Consider the following 18,789-nt stretch of genomic DNA (forward strand, 5'->3'; position numbering starts at 1 on the left):
GTGAAAGCAGGTTTGGTGTTCTGAACTACCGTAACTTATCAGCAGTGCTCTGTACTCAGGGATAAATTTGTAGGCTGACAAATATACAAAAGGCTGAAGATAATTTATTTTTTCTCACTGTTTTTGTTTTCTTGGATATTTGATTTTAAGCACAAGGGTCATCTTCAATTCTAGTGCAGCTAGACAGGGAGGATCATCAACTCACATGATACTGGTGTGAAGAGAACAGAGGGGAGAGAGAGAAGACATGGTGGCATGGAATAGAAAACTGACCCTGCGCAATGTCACAGCACTGCTGTCTCTGAAGGAGTTTGGGAAAAGCATCACAGGAAAGACATAAGTTGCTTTCCTTCATTAATTCATTCTCCATTTAGGTTTCAAACATCTTCATTATTTTCTCTTGCTATTGGAAGTAACTGTCTCTTTCTAAGCTCTGGGGGGCAATTTTAGGTCTTCTTGGTTTTTTTCCCCTCATTCATTTTGTATGCTTGGTTTCACTCTAAGTGTGTTCCCTAAATAGGTTGATTTATTTCTTGGCAAAATGTGTGGTACTACTTTATTTTGTGCATTAGAGCATTAGTTTATCACTGTGCTTCTCAGCTCAGGGAAATGCTCAGGGTTTTTTTTTTAACAACTTAAATTATATATTAATATGTTGGAGAACATATGTGTGTTGATGTTTTGTTGGTCCCTTCATACTTCAAGAAAAGACGTAGTTGAGGAGGATTGAAAATGCTGGTTAGTACCGCAATAGGTTTTCAGGAGTCTAACAAATACTTAATGAGTAAAACTTGAACCTGGTTCTTAATACTTCTTTTCCTAACTCTCACATCGTTTTGCATTGCTCCTATTAGCTGGCATTTTTGAAAAACAAATTTCTGCTTCTGTCAGCAATCTATTGTTGATTTAACTTTAATGTGATATTTTCTGTCACATTAATGTGCATGTTTGAATTTGAAGTTTCTTTTTGTGCTGCCACCCCAGCCCACATGCGCTCACTTTTTATTGAAAAATACCCCATCTGTCTCCGTTATTGTGGAAAACTGAGGGAGCGGTTTCAGATCTGTGCTGTCCCAGCTTCATCTAGAACAATGGTGATGCTCGCTCTTTGATTTTTACGGTGTGTGTAGTGTTACTGCTCTGCCTTACTCAAATCAGTTGTTCAAGCATAGCTGAGTCTTTCACCAGATACCAGCCAAGCCAGGGGCTGAAAGTTCCCGTACTGCAGTTCTGCTGTTACTTACTATCTGCCCTGCAAAAGCCGGTTATGACCGCAGAATTTTGGGTTTTGCTCTATTTGCAAGTTGTTCTTCTCCCAGCTGATTACTTCAGTGTATTGCAACCAACAGTGGCTTTTCCTGAACAAAAATCTGCTTCGCTGTGTAGCTCAGTATAATATAATTAACTTATTTTATAGCAACAGTTTTACTTTGCAGGTGTTATTTTTGTGATGTTCCATTCTCAAAAGCAGGCTGCAGTGTTTTTGAGTGTTACCCAGCTAGTTTGATTCTTTCGATCTTTCTTTATCCTATGGATTTACAAATTAATCTTATGGTTAAATGTGCAGTGTCTCATATTGGTACTGAGGGGTGGAAAGGATGTGCTATATCCTGATAATCTAAGGATTTGGAACTTAAACAGTGAGTGAGAAGCAATTATTTTCTTAGGCTGAACACTGTTTTTCTGGCTGAGCTTGTTGTCCTCAGATTCTTGCAGAAGCAAGCGCAGAAGATTAGAGAGAGAACATAGAAAGTAAGCAAAATGCTGCTGTTATACAAGCTTGATGAAGGTGGAGGAGGAAACAAAAACATTACCAAAGCAACGAACTTTATTAGCCATGAAATCAGACATCATCAGCAATCTGAGCTAATGGAAATCTTCATCATTTTTTGGGTAGCGCTGTTTAATAGAGACACTTCAGTGTATTTTGTGTCTTTTACTCAGCTTCCTGAATTGGACTGTAACACATGGCTGTGATATTGTGTTATGAAATTGCTGTTGAAATACTGATGCTTATGGGAGATCTGTTATATAGCAGATTTGTTCCCCATGTTTGCTTTTGAACTCTAAAAATAAAAGTATCAAATGTTTATATGAAATAGAAAAAGTAATTTAGTTGGTCGAAAACAGTGTATGGCTACTTCCATCCCTCTGTGATTTACACGCTTCATGTTTTCTATCAAGTATTGGCCTTTGGTTTTACATATAGCTAAAGAATTAGTGGATGTCCCAAAACTTGCAATTCGTGTTAAAGGAAGTTTTTGGTAAAACCTTTGTTTTTATTCTCGTGCGTGCAGAAGAGAAGATCAAATCGTCAAGTTAAAAGGAAAAAATATGCTGAAGAAGGAGAAGGGAAACAATCGGAAGAAGAAGCAAAAGTTTCTGCGAAAATCAAAAAGAATTCTGCCCCTTTACCTGCTGAGCAGCCTTTGCAGTTATTTGTGGTGAGTAAAAACCTGCTTGTTCTGTAGAAGAAACTTCTAGTTGTCTCAAGGGGTTCAGTAAATAAACCTCATAACTTGGAAGGCATACACTGTTATTTCTAAGCCATAGCTTATTTAATGTGACGTCTTGCTAGGATCTTGAAAACTGGAAGAAATGGCTTCTTACCCTTTTTTTTTTTTTTCTATTATAAACATTCATCAACTTAACTGAGGTTATGGACAAGAATAGGGTGGGTATATCTCTCATAATTTGTTATGCGGCGTAGGCATGTGAAAAAGCTGTGTGCTAATATTATCACGACTTTCAGAAGTATAAAATCATTTGAGCCTGTAGGGGTTTCTGCTTACTGAGATCTTTCAAAAGGAGACTCCTCCCTCCCCTCAGGTTTACACTTCACTGCTTAACTTGTGCCAGCTCTGGTGCTCAAACTGTTGAGCCCTTCTGGGTAAATAGTGTCAGGAAAGAAACAGGACAAAATGTGAGCTGTTTGAAGGAGTGCCAGAGTTGTAAGGGAGGGAGAGTAATAGTGTGATTGGGAACAAATCAGACAAGAGGGAAGATGACTTTTTATCGGAACTGACCTTTAAAGATTGGCTCTTTATCTCTGGAACTCCAGCATCAGCCTTGGAGACCCAGATCTGTGTCACACCTCAGCCCTGCTGGAATTCCCAGGCACGACCTTGTCTGCCTCATTCCACAGTGTGGTTCTTATCTGTGTTGAGAGAAAATCTATTAAACTGAGCTTGACACATGCTGCGTTGGTGTTGTTTTCTTTTTTTTTTTAACCTGTGTGCCAGAGTTCTTGTTTCTCCATATCTATATCATGAAATTCTGGGTATGTCCACTGGTCAGATCTACTCGAGGGCATTCTCAGTGAGTCTGTGTCTGGAAAGCATCAGTATCACCATTGCTTGCAGAGTAAGTGTCTTTGGCAGGTGGGCGTTGCATCTGATGTTCTTGGGAAGTGCCAGACTCTACTGTACTTTTGCTTGTGTTTCACTCCAGTTATTAACCTGGATTTTAAATTTTACTCCCGGACTGTTAAAGAGATTGCTACAGTTAGAGGGCAAATTTGCCTTTATTGTTGATCTTTTAGCAAGCAACTGGTGTTTGAAGGTTTTAAGCCTGGTGAGTTTGAAAAGAGGGCATTTACTGCAATATGTAATGTTGTTTTCTTGCATTTATAGGAAAACCCAAGTGAAGAAGATGCAGCGATTGTAGACAAAATCTTATCCTCCAGGGTAACAAAGAAAGAAGTAAGTGATTGTCATGGAATAAAGTTGCTTATCTGAAAAAAGAGGTTTTATCCATCATTTTACATTTCCCCTTAATTTCCTTTTCTAGATATCTGCTGGGATAACTGTTGAAACAGAAGAGTTTTTTGTGAAATACAAAAACTAGTAAGTATTAAAGTTGTTTCTTTGAATGTGTTGACTGAAATTATAAGTATCAGATTCATGTACTGAAGTTTTGTATTGTTTGAAGATTACTTTTAGCCAGATACTGTCATCTTTTGAGATTTTTCTTTATGAATCTGATCTTAAAATTGCTAAGAATCTGCATTATATTGATAGTAATAATTTTAAAATTATCAGTGTTGTGAAACGAGCACTGATGAATAAGCTGATAGCCATTATTGCCAAAAGAACAGAATTTTTAGGGAAGATATGTTTATTAAATTCAGCAGGGGCTACATGTCTGAGGCTGATTTTAATTTCATGAATTTAAGTCAGAGCTATTTTGTGAACCTAGATGAGATTTACAGTGTCATACATGTAGGAGAAGCTGATGTAGGAGTCGGTCTTACTGTTTTAAGAAGAAAAACACTTCTAGTAATAGAAGCGGTTTTACATCACAAGCAGGAAATAAAAATGAAGAAGATATTTTTTGTCCGTATTTTCTGACTTTAAGTTGCATGCATGTCTTGTCATTACTCAGTTCTTTATGTTGAAAAGGCAAGCACATTTTTCGTTTTACATATTTGAGTATTTTCATTACATTCTTGCTCATAACTGTGATTTTTCGAAACTCTGGATTCACATGTTTCTCAAGACTGTTCAGCTTTTTTTTTTTTTTCATTTTAGAATCAGTAATACCCAACAATAGCTGCTCTTTATTTCTTAGCATATCAGAGGATGGTTTGGGTTGGAAGGGACCTTAAAGCTCACCCAGTTCCACCCCTGCCATGGGCAGGGACACCTCCCAGCAGCCCAGGTTGCTCAGAGCCCCATCCAACCTGCCCTTGAACTCTCCAGGGATGGGGCATCCACAGCTGCTCTGGGCAGCCTGGGCCAGAACTCACCACCCTCATGGGGAGGAATTTCTTCGTTATATCTAATCCAAATTTCCCCTTTTCTGGTTTAAAGCCATCACCCCTTGTCCTATCACTACATGCCCTTGTAAAAAGTCCCTCTCCAGCTTTCTGGTAGGTCCCTTTAGGTACTGGAGGCTGCTTTAAGGTCTCCCCAGAGCTTTTCTCCTTCAGGCTGAAAACCCCGACTCTCAGCCCACCTTCATAGCAGTGGTGCTCCAGCCTCTCAGCATCTTCGTGGCCTCCTGTGGAATTGCTCCAGCAGGGGCATGTCCCTCTTATGTTGGGGTCCCCAGAACTGGATGCAGCCCTGCAGGGGGGGCTCACCAGAGCAGAAGAGCAGAATCCCCTCCCTCCGCCTGCTGCCCCCACTTCTGATGCAGCCTGGGCCATGGTTGGCTTTCTGGGCTGCAGGTGCACGTTGCCAGGTTGTGTTGAGCTTCTCATCCACCAGCACCCCGAGGTGGTCCTCCTCAGGGCTTCTCTCAATCCGCTCCTTACCCAGTCTGTATCTGTGCCTGGGATTGCCCCAACCCATGTGCAGGACCTTGCACTTGGCCTGTCTCTTTGGTCTGATGTCATCTTTAGAAAGCTTCAAAAATGATGAGAATGGATGAAAAAGGGGGTGTGAGGAAGAAATGTGTGCACTTGTCGGAGTGATCTAACTGGAGAAGGGCTCCCTGGGGCAGAGTTAGATGGTGTGCGCACTGCGGCTCCTGCTTCCTCTGGCTCTGTTCTTCCTGCTTCCCTCCCAGCCTAATCTGATGACATGTTCCTTTTGCCGTGGGCTCTGATGCTCCTCACTGATCTTTTAGGTGGGCTCAGCTGGATGGGTCAGCGTTCCCCTGCAGAGGGGTTCACATAAAGTACATGAAAAAGTTACATCCAGTGTATTCAATACTTTATGTTTCTTGGAACTTGCTGATAGAGGTGTCAGATTTTAAACTTGATTTATTTAAGCTCCTTTTAAATACACTGGTTTCTGCTCTTAGGGCACATGAAAGCAATTTCTGAATCCATAGAGTTCTATGGATTCTAGCCCAAAAACATTGCCTTAACTAGATGCATAATATGATTTGGAGGAATAAATCTTCGATCTTCACAGTGAATTCTGTCTTAAATGATGAAATGTTCTGGTTTTGAGTGAATTTTGGGTTTACAAAAACATCATTTTAACTACTTTTACTTTCACTAATGTGTTAATCTGTTATTTTAGCTCATATCTCCACTGTGAGTGGGCCACAGAACAACAGCTTTTAAAGGATAAAAGAATCCAGCAGAAAATAAAACGATTCAAACTAAGGCAAGCACAAAGAGCTCACTTTTTTGCAGATGTGAGTATGAAATACACAATTAAAAAAGCCTTTTTTTTTCCTTGTCAAATTGGGATTAATAGTTTGCTTTTAAATAGAACAGCTGAATGTCGAGAAGTACAACTTTCCCATGAGGACTGGGTTTTTGGTTGCAGCAGCAAGTTGGTTGTTTAATGTAATTTGAAGAGCAAGTCTTCTGGAGCTGCTGAACTAACCTGACTTGGCTTGGTTTAAAATTGGAAATGTTTGGATAACTGCCTTAAAGTGGTAAGGAGGGAAGGATTATGTTAGGTGTTCGCAAAAGCCACAGTAGTTTCCAGCTGCTAAATTAATTTTGTGTATGATGAGAGCAAATCTTAGCCTAGGTTTTTTTATCTCTTTACCAATCTCTTTTATCTTTCATTGCAGATGGAAGAAGAACCTTTTAATCCTGACTATGTCGAAGTAGACCGGGTATTAGAAGTATCACTTTGTGAAGACAAGGACACTGGTGAGGTAAATATATCTTAAAGCAAGTCAAGAAGATGCACTTCCATGTAGTGTTTGATGATTGCAATTTTAGGACATTTCAGAGTAACACCTTAATGATTTTAAGCTTCAATAACACTTATGTCATGACAATCTTATAATTTCCTATGCTAGCCACGTATTTTGAAATAGAAATCAGAGTGCAAAGGCATATATATTGATTAGTATTAGTAAGTCATAGTAGACAAAGCTTAGCTAGTTACTGATATAAACAAGAGGTTTGGCATTTGCCTTGTGAGTTCTGACAAAAGGCTGATGCCCTGTCCTGTCTCTGGAAGTGACAAGAGGTAAATGCTGCAAAAAGCACAAGAAGTCAGGGTGCGGAGGTTCCCTGTGTTCTAATTCTGTCCCCCGGCTTTAGAGGGCAAGGTCCACTGGCTGCCTGTGTTTATCAAAACTCTTTTTTAAGTACCTTTCCTGGAAAGCTCTTGCGGAACAAAAACGTGAGATGAGAAGAAAGACTGAAAAAGTTGTTGATTAGGGCTGTTGGAATAGCTGGAATAGCTTCCACCCAGTGATTTCTCAGTCTTCCTAAAGCAAGGTTGGGGGTTAAAATTACTTCTCATTGTATGCAGCAGAATTATTACGCTTCTAGAAAAAAATGTGGTGTTGTGAGAAGTATTTCTTTCCCCCGGTTTCTTTATTTATCTAAACAAACCTGGATGAAATAACCTGCTCTGGTTCCATCTTTTGAGACTTCTCATAAATTCTTATGTGTGTCACCCAGCAGACCCGTAAAACTTTCTATTTTGTTCGTAAAACCTCAGTTTTAGGAACTTTCTCAAGCTGTTTTAGGCTTAGGAGGCCTGGTTTGGAGAGTGGAGATGTTTGGGTAGCACATCTGTAGTTAATTGATTCTCTCCATGCCATTTCCACCAATGTAGTAATTTATCTTACCTAAGACTGACTTTATGGGTCAGTGGGATTGGAAGGTACTCCAGCGGCTATACAACAAGTGGCAGAGTGTGAGAAGCCAAGGATAAGAAGGTAGATAACAAGAACCTAAACAGATAATCTTCAAAAGGGTATAAAAAATGTGGTTTTTGTTTCCAGCTGTCGTGTAAGTTAGCTGCTCAAATAGTAAGGCATGTTAGCAGTCTGTACACTGAATTAAAAGCTGATAACATTCAGAATTTTCTTCTGCAGCCTGTTATTTACTATTTAGTAAAATGGTGTTCGTTGCCATACGAAGACAGTACGTGGGAGCTGAAAGAAGACGTAGATCAAGCAAAAATAGAAGAATTTGAACAATTGCAAGCTTCCAGGCCTGACTCAAGGAGATTGGTAAAATTATACCTAATTTACTTGTCTGTCTTGGCAAATTGGGTTTGATTTTCCCAACTTAAAAGTTGTGTTAAAACATAAGGCTTATTGACATTCTGTGGAAAGGACCTGTGAGCCTTGTTAGCGAAGAATAATATTTTGGGGTAGACTTAGATAAATAGTCTCGTGTAATTGGTTACTTGGTTAAAAAAGAAAACAGTTGTTTAGGGAAAAAGATTAAGAACTTTCTGAGCTTTTGACTGAGTGATGAGCAACACATTTAAACTGGCTATCATAGAATCGAAACACCGTTAAGATGAGAAAACAGAATAAACATCCATTTATAGCAAACAGAGTTAAGTCTCGTGCTGCAGCAGTGGAGGAAATGGGCAAACAGAGATCTGTCAGGCAGATTCCCTAATTACTTCCTGCTTTGATTTTTCTTCTAGTCATAAAGGGCTCGCTGAAAGGAAGAAAAATACATGTAATAAGGAAGTGTGTTAGATATTTAAATTATCAGTCTTCTGTCTCATAGAGCCAGGAGGAAACAAAATAGTTCTGTTTGAAGTCCTGTATGTCGTTGTTGGAGGAAGACGTGTCCTGTGTGGTGTAATATAACGCTCGTTTTAACTTAGTTACCTTACGTAACTGAATACGCACAGTGTATTAATTTGTAAGCGTTGTTTTGTTTTAATGGTTTTTCCATCTACCGATAATGACGGTAGTCACGATTAACGTCTTCATATTATATTTAGTTCATTTCTGTAGTATTTATTTAAATGAGAGGAGCGTGGCTGCTGCGGGTGTGGGGGTGGCCAGATGGCTGCTGTGGGACCGAGACCTGCTGCCAGGTGGCCATAAAGAGGGAGCAAATGAAAATCTAAAATCCAGAGCTGCCAGATAAGACCACACGAGTCTGGAGTGAATGTCAGCTTTTAGAAATACTGAAAAATGTTAAAAAAAAAAATTTACAGCTGATCAGAAAAGCTGTGACTAAAAATATTTGAGTTGAATGTGTTAGTTCACATTGAGATCCAGACGCTCTCCAAAGAGAGTGGTTTTTGCTGGAATCCTACCTAGCATCAGTGAGAAACTTCAAGATTTCTGCACTAAGTTGGCTGCTAAGCTGATGGCCAACCTCCTGAGTCTCCAGGCTTGGGAACTAGTGTGTATGTATGCGTGTGTATATATCTATATATATGTGTAGATACATACATATATATAGATATATACACACACAGCCTCTCAGCTTCCTTTAGCTTGCTAGGGACATGAAGATGATAGACCTTGATGCTGTTACAGTCTGTTTTCTGAAGTCCTTTGTATCGTGGTCTTGTGTATGCTGATAGCATCTTTGATCCATTGTTGAAATGGATTCAGGGAACTAAACCTCTCACAAATCTTTTTTGTATTCCTGAGCTGGCTACTCGTGCAGTGGAGCCATCAGCAGTGGCCAGGGCAGGAGCTGAAGGGAAAGGGGAAGATGTTAATTTATATAGACAAATAAACACAAATCTCAGGTTTCCACAGGCTAGTAATTAGCTATTAACGTTAAAAATGACACCTTCCTAGTTTTAAGGTTGCATAATGACACTCAGGAAATAGTGGGTTAAAATGCTTGGGAAACATAAAGCGTGTACCACCTTGCACACATATTAATCTTTCCCTTAAAGGACCGACCGCCTCCAAACGCCTGGAAGAAGATAGAACAATCCAGGGAATACAAAAATGGCAATCAGCTCAGGGAATACCAACTGGAGGGACTTAACTGGCTTCTGTTCAACTGGTACAATAGGTATATGCATGGAATGCTTTTTTTTATATGTAAATTTTAAACCATATGGATGGAATCACTGTTACTGGAGATGAATACAGTTTTAATCAAATTTTTCTGCTTATAGCAGAAAGGGTGTAACTGCAAAACAAAAATTATCTTCAGTTGGGTGTACAAATATGTTTTTATCCAAACGAATATAAAAAAAAACAAATCTTAGGAGAATAAAACTAACATAACTGAAAATAATTTTTCAATGGCTATGAGGAAATGAAAAAGCAACTTCTACCAAAGAACAAGCTTTCTGAATTTTTGGAACAACCAGGGAACACTTTTGTCTTTCAAAATGAGTTCTAGAATTAGTATGTATTTCAGATAAAGTTACCTCTGTTCAAAAATAAGGCCAGTAAATAATTCACTTTTCTATATTGTAAGCTAAAGTTAACTTTTCACTGATGCTATGCTGTATTAATGGGAATGTAATCACTTTCAAGAATTTTTTCCAGAAGAATAAATTTTCTCTGTATCTAAGTTGGGTTTCTGTTTCCAAATCTTCCTGCTGGCTGATTTCCAAAATACCAGTTGCCCATCCTTTATAGAGGTCATGTCAGCGAGCACAGCACAAGCACACACACCATTTTACTGTCCAGTTTCATGATGTGCAAAAGAACATTTTGTTTGAATTCTCAGCCAAGCCTGTAACAGTCTGTGCGAACAGCGAAGGGCGGGAGTGTGTGGCTGGGGCTGAGCACTGATGGTGCTTTATGCAGTGATTTGGTTGCGTGCATCTGTTCTCAGTTTTGGAATGAGGGGAAATTAGTGATACTGTGATGCACTCCTTGTACCTGGGTATAGCTGGGCTGCTTTCCGTCTGTGGTTTTTAGGGAATCGTCATTAATTTCCAGCAGTTTTGTCAAGGTGAGTGTACATGTAGGAAATCTGACTAATTTGAATTGCCTTAATTAGTGCATATATAGTCCCAAAATAATACTTCTGGAATATTTTTCTAGGAGAGCTTCACAGAACATTCCATTCTCTGGCTTTACCAGTGCTAAGCGTGATTGAAAGCTGGTGGTTGTGTGTACTGAGTTCATTCTTCCACCATGACCCTGGAACATTTACAGGCATCTTTTACAGTGCCTCAGTTTTTGCCTGTTGTTTTAAACTGGTATATTTGAGCATTGTTTTTATAAATTGTCTATTTGAGCAATAGCTTTGGCATACTTTCTTCGATGCCAATAACAAAGAAATACATTTTACTTTCAGGCGAAATTGCATTTTAGCAGATGAAATGGGTCTCGGCAAAACCATTCAGTCGATTACGTTCCTCTACGAGATCCTCCTGGCTGGGATAAGGGGCCCTTTCCTGATCATAGCTCCGCTTTCCACTATCGCAAACTGGGAAAGAGAATTCCGCACGTGGACCGACCTGAACGTCGTGGTGTATCACGGCAGCATGATCAGCAGGCAGATGATCCAGCAGTACGAGATGTACTTCAGGGACTCCCAGGTAGCGTAAGGTCACTTCTGTGCAATAACTTCCCCGTATAATGAAAACCTGACTTTACATTATCCATGCCTCTGTCTTAGTGGAAGTAATTTTACATCCGATGACGTGGTTTTTAAGCTTTTTTTGCATATCAGAATCTTTAACATATGCTTACTGAGTAAATTTGGTGAGGGTGATTGCAGCAGGATGGATGTTGTTTCAGCACGCTGAGTAATTTTGCAGTTGAATGGTGGTGACGCTGATACTCATGTGGAGATGAAAGTGTACACAGATGGTGGCAGTTGAGTCCTGAATCTGAAGAGCAGGGAGAACAAAAATACAGCCGATGAAGCTCTGCGTTACCTTTAAGTAGCTGTTGATTTCCTTTTCCTGGTGTAAACCAGCATTGTCTGTGTACAGTTTGCTTTTCTGTCTGAAATACTTCACATTAAATGACATGAAAAAAACTTGAAATCTGACTATTTTAAAAGAGGAGTTTTTTGCCTTTTGTATATATTCTGCGTAAATAAACAATTTTTAATTTATCGTGGTATTTCTACAAAATGGAGAAGGCTGAAAATTGTTTAAAGTAGTGCTAAACATTAAAATTACATGTTGTTTCTCTAGCGAGTTATTGTATACTGGCTTATTGAGGGCCTTATATTACATATGATCTTTGTCAGACAAATGGAGTAGAGTAAGCTAATTAAAAGGTGTTCATTTAGTTCGCAAGTGATATTTTAATTACTTACTGTACGAGTGCTAAATGTATTGCCATCATATATTTGGATTGATTGACTGACTGTAAGAGTTTCTCCTGTCAGTCTTTCAGATTTTCGCAGGGTTAAAAATGTGATACCCACAGGCACCTTCTGAAGCAGGTTTATTAGATGGTTTTATCTGTAATTTAAGTCATTAAAATTTTAGTGTTGGTTAGACAATATTGGGTTTGTAGCTATGGATAATTACTCATTAATATTAGAGAGTTATAGAGATGTAATAAATGTGAATGAGATGATAAAACAATTTATAATGTAAAATCTGATGTCTGGCTAGCTCTTGAGTAAAATTTCAGCGACAAAATCTTTACCTTGAATAGATTCCAGGTAATGTAACGAATGCTGTGTGTTGATGAATCTCTAGGGACGTATCGTTCGAGGTACCTACAGATTCCAAGCCATTATCACAACTTTTGAAATGATTCTTGGTGGGTGTCCAGAGTTAAATGCAATTGAGTGGCGGTGTGTTATTATTGATGAAGCTCACAGACTGAAGAACAAAAATTGCAAACTCTTGGAAGGACTGAAATTAATGAACCTTGTGAGTAATTATATTTCACTTTGGGGGTTGATTCTATTTAAGTACAGTATGATAATAAATCGCAAAGGTGTTTCACCTGCCAAAAAACACCTCTCAAGGAGCGTTTTCTCAGGAGATGTCTCTTCCCAATATGCTTTTCAAATGTAATGTAGTTTTTGTAGCTGATGCTGGTATGTTTTTCATCAAACAAAATGCGGCAAGTTCTAACAGTAAGCAGAATACATTTCCAACGATACTATTGTGTAGTTTTGCCTATGAAGAAGATTTCATTTTAAATTTGCTTTGTAATTAAATTAGAGGTTTTGTGCAGTAATTAATGTTTAAAAACCTAGGAAGTATTTTAAACAGGTTATTTAACAATAGAAGCCAGCAAGTAGTGTTTAAAACAGAATTATGGTCTAGTCCTGTAGTTAAGGTTTTATTTTATGTAGTGCAAGGTTTTTACAAAGCTGTTACACAGATCTGGAGGCTTCTGGTGCATTACTACAAGATGTACCATGACTAGTTTGGCATTGGGTTTTGACTTCATTATTAACTTTGATACCCTTGTTGCTCCATGTTCTCAGAAGTCATGGTATTTCCTCTCTGATCCATGCTCAGTGTGTATTTTCCCCACTGTGGAGAGAGAGGATGATACATGTGTGAATGTTACAGGCAAAAGTTGATGTGTTCAGTCATTTCTCCATTAAAGACACAGGAAGATAGAATTTAAAGTAAAGCTGGTAGAAGATACTTCTTGTTGTTTTATAAATCTGTTTACCTGTATTGTGGTACACAGAACTGGTATTTTCAGGTTGTGACACTCAGACTTAACATAGAAGAATGTGCAGATGTGTGCACGAGGTCATGTGAGTTTTGTTCTCTCTTATAGGAGCATAAAGTGCTGCTGACGGGTACCCCCCTGCAGAACACGGTAGAAGAATTATTCAGCCTCCTTCATTTTCTTGAACCTTTGCGTTTTCCTGCTGAATCTACGTTTATGCAAGAATTTGGAGACCTTAAAACAGAGGAACAGGTATTACATGTTGAATTAAGTTCATGTTGAGCTTCGGTGTGTAGAAGTGGCTTCCTTGAAGGAAAAACTATTTTGGGTGGTAACTGTTGTCGCTTCCCACCCTCCCCTTCTCTCCCCACGGAGCACCTGTGAGTTCTTTTGTCAGTAGAAATCAGTGAAGTGTGATATTTTATGTTAAAGAATTGGTTTTATTTTTTTGGGTCGGTTTTATAGATTGGGCAAATAAGTAGTGAGAATAAAAAGAATAAAAATTGAAATTTACCGGCTTCATTGGCAGCACCTTTGCAGGCAAGTGCTAAAAAGATATTAATTTATTGGTTTTGGAGCACATTAAAAGTTATTTAGTAATTTGGGGTTAAAAATAAAGGCATATCCCATATGGAACATATTTTATAGAAGTGTTAGAAAATAATAGTGATATGGAATTTATTTCTTTTTCTTTATTAAACTGCACTGTTATATTTTCATGTTCCAACAAAGTGTTGTGTTTCATTTAGGTTCAGAAACTGCAAGCTATCCTGAAACCCATGATGCTTAGACGATTGAAGGAAGATGTAGAAAAAAAACTGGCTCCAAAGGAGGAGACTATAATTGAAGTAGAACTAACTAACATTCAGAAGAAATATTATCGAGCCATTTTGGAGAAAAATTTTGCTTTCTTATCCAAAGGAGCAGGGCAAGCAAATGTGCCCAACCTGGTTAACACTATGATGGAACTCAGAAAGTGTTGTAATCACCCTTATCTCATCAAAGGTAAATACATGATAAGGACTAACTAAAACTAACTTCTGACGAGAGATGTGGTCTGCATCCGTCTTCATGGCTTTTGTCGCTTATTTGTAACTAACTTGGAGGTTTTTCCTGCTTGGAAGAAAAGACACATTAAGCTCTTAAAGTTTTTGCTAGTATTTCAGTCATAGTGGGACTCCAGAATGCTGTTTTGAAGGGGAGTTTCACCTCAGACCAGGTGTTTTTTCTGTGGCATTCTGCTTAAAAACTGAAGACTTGTTTTCAAAGAGCATAGAAATAGGTGTTCTGCAAGGCTTGAGACCCATCCAGAACTTTATTCTGTCTCCAGCAGTGGCTAATGGGGGATATTTGGAATACAAGCACTGATTTTAGTAACTTAGTCTGGTATGTATTTAGAGGTATTTGTAGCAACACCTATACTATAGATACAGAAATCTATTCTTTGATAGGTGCTGAAGAGAAAATCCTTGGAGAGTTTAAAGAAACATACAGCCCAAGTGCTCCTGACTTCCATCTGCAAGCAATGATCCAGTCTGCTGGGAAATTGGTTCTTATTGATAAACTTCTTCCAAAAATGAAAGCTGGAGGCCACAAGGTCCTTATCTTCTCTCAAATGGTGCGCTGCCTGGATATTTTGGAGGATTACCTTATACATAAAAGGTAAGATGCTGCGTGTTCTGTCTCCTTGATCTCAGTGGGTGTATCTTTGAATGCTAGTGCAGGGTTAATGATTACAGCGTATCTGATTTGCTGTGTTCTGTGATGGCTTAGCCTTTATGCACCACCAAATGAAAAATATCAGAGAACGGCTAAAGAGAGGTGCTTGAGTAAACCATGTGCCTTCAGTTTATTGCTTCTTTTATTAAACATTCTTGTATGTATGTACTGTTTATACATTGCTGGTCAGAAATCAAGTTCAGAGTTGCTCATCCAAACCTCGGGAAGCCTAGAACGTGCTCTTTATTTGCATGGTATTGAACTTGGCCCAGATAGGGTGATGCAGCTCCTTACTCCCAACAGACTGTAAGTACAAAATAGTAAACAACTGGAGGTTTGTTATTTATGTGAAAATAAAAATGTGCTTCCTGTCTTTCCTAAATGATTACTGCTCGGAATGTGCAGCAGAACTGAAGTGCCAGCCCAGCCATACAGCAGCTCCTTAGATCGCCTTTTGCTGTCACATTAATAGCACCCTTTGATTATACTGTTGACTCCATGGAAACTAAGAGCTTATTTAAGCACCTGACTGAATACTGTGCATAAAGCCTTAGCACTTAAAACCTAACCTTAAACTTGGTTACAATCAGCAGTTGCTGTATCAACCTGGAAAGCTATAAAAAGGCATCGTTCTGGTTGTTTTAATAGTCCATTTGTTGGAATGTACATACTGCTTTGAAGTGTGTGTTTGTCAGTGAACTACCTAGTAATACAGAGTTAACATGTAGAAACATAAAAACTAGTAATAGTGTCAAGCCTTCCTGCAGTGGATGCTGGAATGTATACTGAAAATCATTAGTGGATTATATTAATACCTTTTTTGATAATTTTAGATCAGTTCTGTGCTGCTGTGTTTTTGTTTCATAAAGCTATTTGAACTGAGAGCTCAGCAGTTTGCACATTTTATTTTAATAGACTAATTTTAACTTCACTGTAGTATTTATGGTGCAGTATAGAAAATATTCCTTTTTCTGTAAGGATGTAACATCTAGACCAGAGCATCATAGCTGCGGGTAGAATCTTCTGAAGTGCGTGGAAGCTGAAACCTGCTCTGTGCAACCGTTTGATGAGAAATGGTAGAGTGCACGCGTGATGAGCCTGAACGCTGAACAGCATTGGTGGCTGTGGGCGATGGCCGCCTGCCAGAACGCCTGTGGTCCTGCGGATTAGCTGCTGTGACAGTTTAGAGCTGATTAGAAGAAAAACGGTTGTGAGGCTTTTGACTAATAGATACGCATCCAGCATTTTGCTCCATTTGCAGTGTACAGAAGTATTTGCTCCCTTTCTAAGCATTTCACTTGATTTCAGAAGTTTCAGAGGAGTCTTTGTAATTATTAAACGTAACAGAAATGATGGTTTTACTTCAGGCTTTTCAGCGTGCTGGTTTAGTTTAGGAAGGCCTGGAGTCACTGCTGCCTTGATGAAGACTGTTAGAGGTGCTGTCATGTCACTTCTGTTCTATTTCTCTTAATCTTGACAGAACCAATATGCAGTTTGTCCAGTGACAGCTCACCGCATACTGGTTTCTGCTGGTTACTTGGTTGCCCCCAACACATTCAGACAATTGGTATATAACGGAAAATACGCCGTTCTGTGTCTGAGCCCCTAGGCAGGGACCCAAGCAGAGTAGTGTGTGAAAAACCTGTAAAAGTCCACATAGAACTTCAGGTTATGATGTATTTTAATGCATAGAAGTGCTGTTGGTAGTATGTGTTTCCTGGTATGTATAATCAGGTACTTGCTTTAATGGACAAAGTTCAGAAGAACTTGTCTTAAAATGCTCAGTGTGTGGACCTGCTAATGCGTATTAGTACTACAGGGACACGAGTTCTGTCATGATTCCTGCTTGTGTTACCCACTGATAACCAAAGTTACTTTGCATCACTTCTGTTCACTGTAAAGAATAAATACACAAGCAGGAGATCTGTTCTAATCCCCGTTTGAATTATGAAAAATATTGTATTGATGTGTATGTGTATCTGTGGTAATTTCCAGATACTTGTATGAACGAATTGATGGGCGAGTACGAGGGAATCTCAGACAAGCCGCCATTGACCGGTTCAGCAAACCAGATTCCGATCGCTTTGTCTTCCTCCTCTGCACCAGGGCTGGTGGTCTGGGCATTAATTTGACTGCAGCAGATACATGTATAATTTTTGATTCTGACTGGAATCCTCAAAATGATCTGCAGGTAAATTCCTTTAACAGTGAGGCCTTAGAAGTCAAACCTGGTTGCTATAAAATGGGTCGCTTTGAATATTGTCTCTGTTTTGAACAACCTTAATTTTTAAATGTTCAGGGTTTTTTTCCAGACATATTTTTAGTATTTTTTGATTAATACTTTCCACTTAAATAGGAGAGGTCATATGGGGTTGTCTGGGTTCTAACTTTTTCTTTCAGATTGATTACTCTTTAAAAACGCAACACAGGTAACTAAGTCAGTTGATAAAACCCTTCAGATTTTGATGGTACTACGAAAGCAGGGGTTAGGTTCTGCGTATACTGACACAGTTCATGGAAATAGAGCTATTCTGCTAAAACATAGTGTATGGAAGAGAATTAATATGTGTTCAGAAGCAGTGAATTAATCAAATATAGGAACTAGATGCTGAAATGCAATCCATTCTCAGGTTGCAACTCCTTTACTCCTGGCTTCTGGAGATCAGATAACTAAGGAGCTAGCATTTTGTTTTATTTAGTGTTACTGCAAGAGAAATACCATTCAGTAGCCTTCAGCAGAGATCATTCGTCTGCATTTTATTTACTACGCTGTTTTTAGAAAACTTCACAATGTGGAAAATGTCCAGTAGCCTCCATCTGCTTAGATGTGTATTGACTCTCTTTTGAGTTCATGCTGTTGTTTTTCAGATTGTGCTACAGCAGAAACAATTTCTTAAAAGAATGGTATCCTATTCTAGATAAGTCTAAATTCTCACTGTCGTTCTCCCTTCGAAAGGCTCAGGCCCGTTGTCACCGGATCGGTCAGAACAAAGCAGTGAAGGTCTACAGGCTGATAACGCGCAACTCCTACGAGCGAGAGATGTTTGACAGAGCAAGTCTGAAACTGGGGCTGGATAAGGCTGTTCTACAGAGTATGAGCGGAAGAGAAAACAGTGTCGGTGGTGTATGTTGAGATACCTTTCCTCTTGTAATCTCATGGGAACTATTTTAAATTACAGAAACTCCCATTTTTCTGTTGTTTGCATCTGTTTTTTTCTAACGTGGGCTAACAATGCATTTGATATAACGTAAAATGTAGTCAGTTACTCTGATAAGTCTTGCGCTTTTTCTTGCCTTTAAAGTCTAAGGTAGATAATGTCAAAGTTAAAAGTTTCCCTGTGTTTTCTTGTATCGTCTCATATTAGTATTAGGTCTTACTTGAGTATGAGATAGAAATCTAATAGTAACAGGTGATTTTTCTTAACTTCTGTTCATCACAATGTTGAGAACAGCCATAACAATGAAGACACATACCTGTAAAAGAGTGTACTGTAACTACATAACAAAGCATTTCAGCTGTCAACTAGGCTTTTGCCTTAGCTTTTAATAACCTAGATTTTAAGTTTATAAATTATAAGGCACAGTTAGGTTGTAGTAATATTGGAAAGAGAAATAGAAATTACTTTAGGGGATATTTTTTCTCAACTGTCTAAAACCTATTTTATTTGCTCAGATCCAACAACTCTCCAAAAAAGAAATAGAAGACTTGCTTCGAAGAGGTGCATATGGTGCCATAATGGATGAAGAAGATGAAGGCTCTAAATTCTGTGAGGAAGACATTGACCAAATTTTGCAGCGTCGGACTAAAACCATCACGATTGAGTCGGAAGGAAGGGGCTCCACGTTTGCCAAGGTGCGGAAGCC

At 38.8% G+C, this 18,789-nt stretch overlaps 1 protein-coding gene across 8 annotated transcripts in view; it reads left to right on the forward strand.

The window, feature by feature from the left end:
• Positions 1–18,789, forward strand: part of CHD9 (chromodomain helicase DNA binding protein 9) — an 88,580-nt gene that overhangs the window by 47,438 nt on the left and 22,353 nt on the right. For all 8 annotated transcript variants that reach the window (XR_010465890.1, XM_065028648.1, XM_065028651.1 and 5 more), the window contains 15 exons: positions 2,298–2,444; positions 3,633–3,701; positions 3,790–3,845; positions 5,973–6,090; positions 6,478–6,564; positions 7,744–7,881; positions 9,534–9,655; positions 10,901–11,144; positions 12,267–12,443; positions 13,315–13,458; positions 13,956–14,211; positions 14,658–14,868; positions 16,921–17,116; positions 17,882–18,049; positions 18,599–18,778. Coding sequence is in view for 7 of the 8 variants with exons in the window: in XM_065028648.1 (XP_064884720.1) it covers positions 2,298–2,444; positions 3,633–3,701; positions 3,790–3,845; positions 5,973–6,090; positions 6,478–6,564; positions 7,744–7,881; positions 9,534–9,655; positions 10,901–11,144; positions 12,267–12,443; positions 13,315–13,458; positions 13,956–14,211; positions 14,658–14,868; positions 16,921–17,116; positions 17,882–18,049; positions 18,599–18,778 (2,313 nt within the window). In the remaining variant the exon portion in view is untranslated. The remainder of the gene's footprint in view (positions 1–2,297; positions 2,445–3,632; positions 3,702–3,789; positions 3,846–5,972; positions 6,091–6,477; positions 6,565–7,743; positions 7,882–9,533; positions 9,656–10,900; positions 11,145–12,266; positions 12,444–13,314; positions 13,459–13,955; positions 14,212–14,657; positions 14,869–16,920; positions 17,117–17,881; positions 18,050–18,598; positions 18,779–18,789) is intronic.

Source organism: Columba livia, chromosome 13 (genome assembly GCF_036013475.1).
Source record: "Columba livia isolate bColLiv1 breed racing homer chromosome 13, bColLiv1.pat.W.v2, whole genome shotgun sequence".
Lineage (NCBI taxonomy): Eukaryota > Metazoa > Chordata > Aves > Columbiformes > Columbidae > Columba > Columba livia.